A 10903-nucleotide genomic window follows, 5' to 3' on the forward strand; every position below is an offset into this window, starting at 1 on the left:
GAACTCAATCTCATGCAGAAAGCCTTGCAGGCCAGCCTCACTAGCTTCCCAAGTGTGCCCAGATACATTTGAATCCCAGTGGTTGATATGGTTTTGATTTAAGTTAGGAGTCCCTTTTTCCCTTCTGCACACATGTTTTTAAAAAGCAAAGGTTCTAAATATAATTCTCCAGAATTTGGTGTTTTCCTCTCAATGCCAAGGACTTTCATCTCAATGCCCTCTCATCCCCTCCTTTCTTCTGCCTCCTTTCACTTTCCCCACAAGTCCTTGAATAACAGGTTTGGTTTCTCCCTGCCCTTTGAGGTCCATAGAAAGTCTTTGGGTCATGAAGCTCTAGTTGGCCTACTTCAGGAGAGACCATCGGTTTATAATAACTTTGGGTGATGGCCCAGGGAAAAGAAGAAGTGGTTGTAAACGAATGTAGATACAGATCTCCATCTGGTGATTTGGCACAGAGAGAGTACAGGGGAAAGGTTAAGGGGAGGGTCCAGTGTAGGGGAGCTGCTAGAAGATGCCCCAGTGAAACAACTTTCTCTTAGAATGAATGTCTGAAGGCCAGGTTTTTCACCTCATAGAGCTCATGAGATGCACTGGGCCGGGGAAAGCCCAGGGACAGCTCTTTCTGAGCAAACTTCATCGTGACTCCAGCCTCTACAACATCAGTCCCACAGAGCACACACGCACCAGCACACACACAGAAACGTACATACACAATTACGTACATAGAAGGTGAGCCTTACTAGTGACTGCGACATAATATCTCATTGGTCCAAACACTTTCACTACCTTTGCTGACAATACCTGAGGATATTTAAGCTAGAAATAATTCACTGTACAATTAGAGTTAAGTTTAAAACGCAGCTTTTTCTAAGAGTGACCAGCATGACTAATTCTTATCCACTGTAAAGTAGAAATAATTGAAATCAGGCTCTTTCCTATTTAGTTATGGGGAGGGATTAGGAAGTAGAAGGCACAAGATAGCTGAAGTCTTGAAGGGAAGAGAAGGATTCAGAATTTCAAAGGCAAGTTTCCTCCTACTTAAACATTTGTATTTCAGTAGATTAAATAGAACAGAGGCCAGATTACAGTGAGTAAACAGTTATGAAATGAAAGTAGCTAGTATAGATTCATTGAAGGAGTACAGATATGAAAGGAAAGAGAGAAAGAAATGATTGCAGTGAAGATTGGGGCCAAGTGAAGGTTTTTTTCAAGATATGTATAAAAGGAAAAATTAACAAATGTGTAGTTTTGGTGATATCCCCATATCTATTTCATGGATTTAAACTCCCTCTCTTTCTTCAAAGGGAATTCAGCCCTATAAATAATTCTCAAACTGTTTTATATAAATGTGAATTTTCTATATTATAATGCAGTGCCCTAAAATATTAGGGGAAAAAATCTTGTAAGCCACTTGGCAAGGAGGAAAGAAAGAAAGAAAGAAAGGAAGGAAGGAAGGAAGGAAGGAAGGAAGGAAGGAAGGAAGGAAGGAAGAAAGAAGAAAGAAAGAAAGAAAGAAAGAAAGAAAGAAAGAAAGGAAGGAAGGAAGAAAGGAAGAAAGGAAGAAGGAAGGAAGGAAGGAAAGGAAGGAAGGAAGGAAGGAAAGAAGGAAGGAAGGAAAGAAGGAAGGAAGGAAGAAAGAAAGAAAAAGAAAGAAAGGAAGAAAGGAAGGAAGGGAGGAAGGAAAAGGAAGGAAGACAGGAAGAAAGAAAAGTTAAACAGATGCCTCAGTTTTAGCAGTTGTCCTTAATATTTATATTAAAATCCCACATTATCTCAGATCTAGGCCTTGCCAAGTAAGTACTGACAAAGATAATATAATAGCCTACAGACAACTGTGTATCATGGGTCTCTGCAAAACAATCTCAGGTTCCTTCCCAAGCAAATCACAGATTTTCAAGGGATAATCTTTTCCCTTGAAACTGAAAAGTCATTTGTATTTCAGGATATTTTATAGAGTGATAGGTTCTCTTTCCTTGTCCTCATTTCCTTCCTTCTTTATGTATTGTAGCAAACTCTGCTGAGAAACACTGAGCTACAGAAAAGCACTTCAGCATTCAGCATGTAAATGAGGACTGTAGCTGGGAATAAGCTGTACTCATTCTCCATTCTGTGGTCTCTAAGCGAAAGCTGCTAAGGTACAGCTCAAACCACTGTTCCCAGAAAGCCTGGGATTGCAGGAACCTCTTCCAGGATTGTTATGAAGGCAAAGAATTTTGTTTTGTTTTATGATCTTGTAACGTTGGTCCCTGTAGTGCAGACTTTAGAAAATATTCATGTTCTCAGTTGCATTGATGAATCAGTCAGTTTATATCAGGATCAAGAAGGGAGGTATGCATGGTAACCATAAAAATTATCCTACAACACAACTAGGTGACCAGTTCAAGGCAGGAAAATTGACAGGCATTGGCACTTTGGTACCATTTTCATTACTTAATGGAACAAAATCCAAATGGATGGTAAAATTTTCTTTCCTCAATCTGACCCAGTTATCAATTTCTGTTGCTTTTGCTAACCAGCCACAGCTCAAATAGAAATAAATTCAAATATTTTTTTGAATAAATTTTCTCTTTTTACTCATTTGTATTCTTGATTTTTCCCCCAAGGGCAGTCATATCTGTATGATGTTCCCCAAGATTCACTCTAATTACTGGCTCAAGATCTCTCAGACACAAGATTCCTTTTCCTATCATTCTTTTTCCTATTTTGAACCATGGTAGTATTTGCAAGATTTAAACAAAGAGAAATATATGCAGTTGACAATGTTACAAGAAAGTATAGATGAAGCAAGAGGAGCTTGCAGTTGATAACTGTTGAAACTGAGCTAAGGGGGTTCATTATATATGCTGTTCTCGCTATCTTTGTAAGAAAATGAAAATGTTCACAACATAAAATTAAACAACAGAGTGAATAATCCAAACAGAACCAATCATCTATGCAGTCTAGGCTCTACCAGATGCCTTGGATTAACAAGAAGAAATGCCAGACACGATAAAATGGTTCACTATCACTATTTATTATCTTGGGTAGTATGGAAAGGAACCTTCAAAGTCTTATATGGAGAGCCTGAGTAAAGCAAAAGGACTGTGATTTATGGTAGCAAAAGAGAATTACAGTTTTGAATGAAGGGGAATTTTTCCTCATGCAGGATGGTTTAAGCTTGACCTAGTAAACATAAGAATTTCATCTATGGAGTTGCATAGAAAGATTGAACTATTGGCTCACTTACAGGGTCTTATTGAGACTACTGGCACATAGCCTCGTACTGTGCTGGTACTGCAGGAGGCTGAATTTGGGAAAACATCCTATTAAGAAGAGTGAGTTTGAACTGGTCAGATAATGGTAAGTTTAAATGATACCCCTATGTTCTGATTTCTCTTGGCCTGGAGAAAACTCTGACCTTAGAAGCATACAGTGAAATGATATGATCAATAACAAGAGCCGACAGTAAAGATTGAGAAAAACAAACCATAAAAGTTTGGCTTATAATGAGGCTAGAGAGTCTGTCCAAAGTGGATGGTAGTTTCTTTCAAGAGGCCCTCCGAGTGTAGGTATATTTCAAATGGGAGGCAGTGGGAAATGTTATTTATGTGAACCAAGCTCAGAGTTCCCCCAACTGTTAACCCAGCATGATCTTTTACCTAGGAAGAAAAATCTGCTTTCTGAAAAATGAGGGTTTATCCTAAGAAAAATTGTACTGACCTCTCTCTCTAAGCCCTATGAATTCTCCTCTGCCTTTCCGATGGAAATAGGAAAGAGGTTTTTTTTCTGTTTGGGGTTTTTATTTTTATTTTTATTTTTTTTTAATTTTATTTATTTTTATTGATTTTAGTTTTGGCTGGGGTTTTTATTTTTGAAGATCAACACTATACATTTATTCTACACATCTCCCCATCATGTGCTTGAATTAGGGATGTTGGGAAATTTGTTTTTACCATTGGCTAGTTACTTTGATAATCAAAAGACGAAAGAGCTCTAAAGATTCCAAGTGTTTATTTAAAAGCTGTTATGAAATGAAATGAAATGAAAAATGAAGAAATGAAGGACACCCACAATAATTCTTGAACTCCTGGAAATCCTAACAGATGCTGCAAATATAGGTCTTTATTCTTAGGAAAATATAGTCAGAGCTAGCTTCCTTATGCTATACATAAACTTTTAACATCAGAGGCAGTACAGATAGTACAGAAGTTTTTGAACTGATCTCCAAACAAACACAAACCCACTGTGTTGAAAAGAACAAGTAATTTGAGGTTTAGGGCAAAATCCAATACTTCACACATCTAATCCAAATCAAAGAGACTGCAGATAGTTTTTGGTGGGATGAAAGGAGTGAAATAAAAATAAATTCTATGGGTAAATAAATGTAAGAGACAATTTAAATAAGCTAACAGAAGAAATACATTAAAAAATAAAAATACTAACCAGGTACAAGCTTTTGTTTCTCAATGCCAGCCTTCTGCATCTTTGTCAGACTAAACTGTTAATATCATTAAAAATTCCCAGAAGAATTGGAGTGCCAGACAGAGAAAGAAGTCCGGCCACAGAATGAAGGAGCATGGTCCAGTATTCTGGCTACTGAGCTACAAATCATGGGCAGAGGAAACAAACCAGAGTCTTGTCTGACACAGGATAGTTTAGTGGCTCAGAATAGCAAGTGGTGTAGAGTCAAATTCCTGTCTCACTACTGACAAGCTGTGTGTCTTTGGCCAAGTTACATAGTGAACGCTCACTAAATGTTGGTTCACAATATTATTATTCCTGAGTATAGATTGTGTCCCAGGATATGGGGCGGAGCCAAAGCTAATCATAAGTTACCCTTTCTCAGGAGTCTATAGCTATATAGCAGTAAGAACTTCAGCAAACCAGGCAACTTTCTACTTTTAAACTACAAAATGTGAAAAAGGGGAGCAGAGAACAGAGGTAGCTAATTTAACCTGGGAAGACTTCCTGGAGGAGGGACTACCTGAACTAAGTCTTTAAGGATGAGTAGATGGCAAAGTTCTGGTGGAATCTTTGGACTCTTTTAGCCAAAAAAACCATTTCACCAAAATGTGAGCAAATAAAATCCTTTGCAAATGTCCTGACTTATAATAATAATAATAATAAAATCAGCCAGCAGATTAAGAGAATTTGATCATATCAGTTGCATAAAAAAAGAAAAGAATAAATGGAGCCCAGGAAAAAGGGATTTTATTAATAGTCCCAGAGAGAATTAGCATTACCCAAAATGGAGCAGCATTAAACCAATTGTCCCAGCTGGGAAAAAGAAAAAAAAAAAAAGTAAATTCTTTCCATGGAAGAGAGAGGGTTTGGAATGAAACTCCTTTTCTTCTAGCCTTTTTAAAAATACCCCCATTTTTCTCTATATAATATCACAGCAAGGAGATCTTTCTTTGTGTCATATTATCATCTACGCACACAAAACTGAAGCTGCACCACGGAGCATCCTCCCCATCGTTTATACAAACTGGCTTTGTAAGAAAAGCTGTAATGAAGTGTCTCCTCCCAGACCTCACAGCCTTTGTAAATGATAATAATTATTATTATATTAATATTATTATCTATGGCAAGAGATATAGAGACACTGAAAGGAAAAATGCAGGGCTCCACTATTGAGAAATCAATGACAAAATGGGAATTAAATTTCAGTGATCATGTCTCAAGCCCTTAGAAGGACTTCCTACAGTGCAGCTGCCAACCTAATCCACCTCCGAGTTACTCCACGAATACCAAGCCTTTTTTTATGGACTATAAACTTTTTTGTATTGAGAAGGGAAGCTATTAGGTATGTGAATCTTTTATATTGGCATATTATTTTCCTAATTTCAAAGCAATTTCACACACCTTACTTTTTATTTGCCCAACTTTGCAGATTCCCAACCTCTGTGAGGATGAGAATCCCTTTTTAATCTGACAAAGTTTAGTGGATTCTCACCTGTTCTTTTTTTATCTGTCAGTGGGAAGAACTCAACAAAAACTTAATATAACAACAAATTACCATGAATTCAATAATTTTTAAATAAGTGTGTATTTTATTGTTCATAATATATATGAAAAATAGTTTCACATATATGTGGACAATAATAAACTATAGATGATGCTTGGTGAGAACATGGACTCAACCCCCCCCCCACACACACACATGGTAATTGAAGCGCTTGCTAATCAGGGGTTCTGCATGTCATTATCAGATGAAATTTCAAGAGCCATAGAAAGGTTACCCTAAAAATGTACCTGGAGAGAACCAAGGAATTATGTATGTCAAAAGCTGCCTTAAAACCCAGAGATTTCAGATAAATTCTTGCTCTACTGCAGTAAAGAGAATGACCCTATTTAACTCCTTTGGAAAGAAGGAGAGGCAGTGATCTCTGTTAAAGAATGAGGGCAGAGCCAGCGTTAACCTCTATGTCCCAGTGCATCTTTCTGATTTGGTTATTGAGTGGAGCAGAGAGAGAGAGCGAGAGAGAGAGAAATGGATAGAACTGAGCAAGACCCAGTATCATTATGAGACATCATTGGGAGTAAAATGAAGGTAAGAGTTAAAGAAAAACATGTTCTAGGCCTGTTCATGCCAGATAAGTAAGTATATTGGAAGTGAAAAGTCAAATTGGTTTATCTCTGGCCACCATTACAACTGTCTCCATCTGCTTGGCTGTATCATGCATTCATGTGTTCCCATTCTCTCTCTCTGTTTTTTTTGTTGTTGTTGTTTTTTGTTTTGTTTGTTTGTTGGAGCCATTAGGATTAAGAAAAACAAATTCAAAGTAAAGATTTTTCTCAAGTTACTAAAGGAAATTATCCTCAGAAGTGTCCCAACAAGAAGAAACTGTGGAGAATGCTTCCCCCCCACCAACTCCCACCCAATTATCTTGCACTGAGATACCTAGTAAAACTGCATGTTGTAGGTGAATGTCATCTTTATTCTCTCCTTTTAAAGCCCAGGAATTTCTGCTGATGGACTCTTTTAGACAGTAATTTCAGGAAAGCCTACAATTGAACAGCCAAGCAGAAATTGTGGTTCTATATTTGTTAAATGCTTTTGAGGTCCTCACATAAAAGGTTGATAATGAAGTATTAAGAGAAACTCTGAAAGGCTGCGGTTGGTCAAATTTCTCTGCATGGCACAAAGGGGCGGATGACCTTATGCAAAACCCTGATAGTTCCATTATAAGAATAACCAAGATTTAATGTGAAGTTTAAAAATCACTTTCAAATGCTACCCAAACCAGACTCTTGGCAAAGTAGAAATGTTTCATTCAAATTGGGGCTTATAGGGGAAAAGCAATTAAAATCTAATTGCATTATACAGGAGATTTGTACATTTTCTCCTCAAAGTCAGGCAAGGAGAGAAGGGGTTCTTAAACCCTGTTTTTAAATTAGAACTTTCTTTCACATCTCTTTTTTTCTTGTCTCCTTTTGAATCCAGACACTTGAATTTGGACAGACAAGCAACCCAGCCACCTTTCAGTGTGGCTGTGTCAGTATCGGAATGAAATGAACATGACCCCCTCCAGCAGGGAAGGAACACACAGTAAAGGTATTTTTTATAGAACAATTCTTCACACTGCCCTGGTGACTGGGGAAAGGAATCTCGTGTTTCTCTTTTGCTGATACTGAATCAGCTGAAGAATACCATGAACGTCAGTAGAAATGCTCTGAAATAGTCTGCTCTCCCTTTTGTCTTTTTGTTCTCATGAAGGAGAGAGAAGACAGATTTTTTTTTAACATGAAATATTTAATTAAAATGCCAATTAAAAATCGACCAGTTATTCGGTGGTTCAGTTTATAATCGGTGATGTTGCAAATTATTGCGTTAACTTGCAAACTGTATTAATTTGGCATACTTCTGATCGACTCTCTAATAAAGATGGCTATACTCACTAAAGATAAGAATACACTCTCAACTAGCATAGGAAGCTGATTTCAGCAAAGAAATTCCTATTCTTGTTTTCTCAATAGTTAATGTAGCAATTGGATTTATATCTTGGTTACACAGATGGGCAAAATTAGAACTGATAGAGAAACTGAGTTTATATCTTAATTGGAGAGAAATTCGAAACACCTTAGCAACATGCATCTCCCAGGTCTTACTTCTGTATGTTATTGCATACTCGCTTATTAACATTTCCATATATAGATCCTTATATGGTTTCCAAGAGCTAAATGAAAATGATGACAATATCATCTATCATTTGTGCAATGGTTTATAGCTTACAAAGCACTTTCACACACATTTTCTCAGCAATTTAGAAATTTGTGTAAATGGAATAAATTAAATACATTTGTAGAGAAGTTTAGATTTCTAAAGCAGTTTATTTCAAACACGTTTATTAACCCACTAGCAACTCGGTAGCTCGAGCTAATTTTTAGTCTCTAGGAAGTGTCAATATGGGCAGTTACTTAGAATATTCTGAAAAAAATTAAGTCAGAAAACGCAAAATAAGATCCCATTGAATTTTGTCTCCAGCCTTCACCTCAAAGATCAGATTCAGCTGACGGTAGAACCTGCTTTGAACCACCTTCTTCTTCTCCACAATGCGGACATCAGGATTTGGTAAAAAGGGGTACTGTCCATTTCCCCCCAAAAGACTTAGAATATTTGTGGTCCAGAAACTTATAAAAGTAAGAACCCCTCTGCCCATCTGATCATCCATTCCTTTATTACCTGGGGTCCTAAAGATTTACTAAAACCAGCCATAAATTTAGGAAGAGCCCTACTCCACGGAACAATTTTTTTCCTAGGAGAGATCCCAAGGCTTCCAACAGTTCTGGAAATGAAAATAAGCTCTCTCCAATAGATTACATACATTTACCTATTCCCAGTTCCAGGTAAGAGTCCAGGTTACTTACCAGGTGTGGCTGAGTTGGAGGACACAGGTGAAAACAAAGATGCACACAGAAGGCTTCATAAGCAACATAATCCTCTGGAGTGACAAGGATAGAAAATTCTAAAAACTTGGGAGACAGAGAGGTAAGATGGGAAAGTATTCTCCTCAGTGGTAGTGGGGTGGAATTCTCCTCAAACCCCAACTTCCTTGGTGTGTAAGCGATCCCAAACAGAGTTAAGGGGAGGTGAAATGGAGCTGCCAAACTTCCAAAGAAGAGATTATCTACTTAATTAAAGTTTTTTTCCCCCCTCTAAGTCCTTCAGCCAATCAGAACTCAAGTGCCAGAGAAAGATTGAGTCGATCAAAAGAACACTCCAGGATCCTCCCAGACAAATGCAGAAGAAGGGGACGAGGAAAAGGGGACAAAGAGAGGAACACGGAGAAAGAGGACAAAGAAAGAAGGTGGGGGGAGGAAGAAAGGGACATAGCAAATCCCCTCCACATAATCACTGCATGGAGTCTCTCTCCTCCCTCCCGCCTCTGCCCTCCCACCCCACCCCCCCAGCCTCCCTCACCCATGCACACTCACCACAGACACAGACACACCGAGAGGGAAGCCTGGTCCCCAAGGGGATTTAGAAGGGACTGTGCTTTCCCGGTTGTCCTTTGTAGGGCTTTGAGGCTTAATTTGCATTCAGGGTAGCTTTCTTCAGAGAAAAATATACCATGTACTGGGTGGACCTCAGCCCTCTAATTTGAGAATGCAGGGATATGACCCAACCGTCTCCGGTATTCTTTAAGTTAGAAAGAAGCTTAGGAAACTTTAGGGAGCCTGATGGTTTCTTCCTTTCAACTTTTCCATTGAACGCTTACTTGTTGAACACCTATTACATTCTCAACCCTACACTAGACATTGTGGACGTTTTTTAAAACCAAAACAGGATTTCTGCCCTAGAGACATTTACAACCTAGTAAGGTGATAATACAAGAATGAAATTTAGTAAGGTATTAAGTCGCTACAAACTGACTATAAATCATATAGGCTTATTTGGGGAAGGTTTTCTGAAGAAGGTAGAATTTGAGCTTCGAAGAAGGGATGAAATTTCAATAGGCAGCCACCTCCCTACGGTGAAGCCAGGAGGGTGCCCAAGTTTCTTGCTCTCACATCTCGGAGCTGCTGTCCCTTCTGTTCTACTAAAAAGGAAGGGTCACCGGAGTCACAATGCAGGAACCCAAAGGGCCCCCAACATATTTCCACATGGTCACATCTGCTTTAGCATCTGCATCACCTTTCCTCAGGGCTCCCCAGAGACAATGGTCTGTCTTCGTTTCCATCCATTTATTTCTCTTGCTTCAGAACCCTCTCTGGCCAGATCTACACTGGCAAAGGGAACTGGAAAACAAAGAATTATTAGATTAATTCATTACTGGATTATTCAGGCCAGAAGATTTAGGGCTCTTGACTTGAATTTTGACCGTTAACCTTATGTCCATTTTGAATCTTCCAGATCTTTATTTGAGATTCCTTAGTGTGAGATGAGCTCAGTCAGTTTTGACCCCCATACAAACAACTTTAGGTCCTTTACTCACTCTTTGTTTCTCCTCAGCTTTGAGGTGTAATTAACAAATGAAAATTGTATATATTTAAGGTGTCCAATGTGACGGTTTGATATGTCTCTATTGTGAAATGATTACCACAATCAAGTTAATTCATACATTCATCACCTCACATGGTAACGGGGTGTGTGTGTGTGTGTGTGTGTGTGTGTGTGTGTGTGTGTGTATGGTGAGAACACCTGAGATCTACTCTCTTAGCAAATTTCAAGTGTCCAATACAGTATTGTTAATTACAGTCAACATGCTGTACATTAGAATTTGTTCATCTTATAACTGAAACTTTGTACCCTTTGCAGGTCCTTCTCTCTTTTGTCATTCAGAAAGAGAGCTGCAGAGTCTATTTAAGACCCAGAGTCAAGTCCTAGGAAAGCAAGGCATGATGACTCATGAATTTCAATCTTGACTTCTTCCCTGAGATGAGGACAGGGTTCTCTCCATTTACTTGACTAGGGAATTCT

At 38.4% G+C, this 10903-nt stretch overlaps 1 protein-coding gene across 1 annotated transcript in view; it reads right to left on the reverse strand.

Annotated features, from left to right (window-relative positions):
• WNT8B (Wnt family member 8B) overlaps nucleotides 1-10590 on the reverse strand; it is a 30684-nt gene extending 20094 nt beyond the window's left edge. The window contains exon 1 of the mRNA XM_082425423.1: nucleotides 8851-10590. Coding sequence (XP_082281549.1) covers nucleotides 8851-8918 — 68 coding nt within the window. The 5' untranslated portion in view covers nucleotides 8919-10590. The remainder of the gene's footprint in view (nucleotides 1-8850) is intronic.
• Nucleotides 10591-10903: the final 313 nt, after the last annotated feature.

Source organism: Balaenoptera physalus, assembly GCF_965194825.1.
Source record: "Balaenoptera physalus genome assembly, chromosome: 14".
NCBI lineage: Eukaryota > Metazoa > Chordata > Mammalia > Artiodactyla > Balaenopteridae > Balaenoptera > Balaenoptera physalus.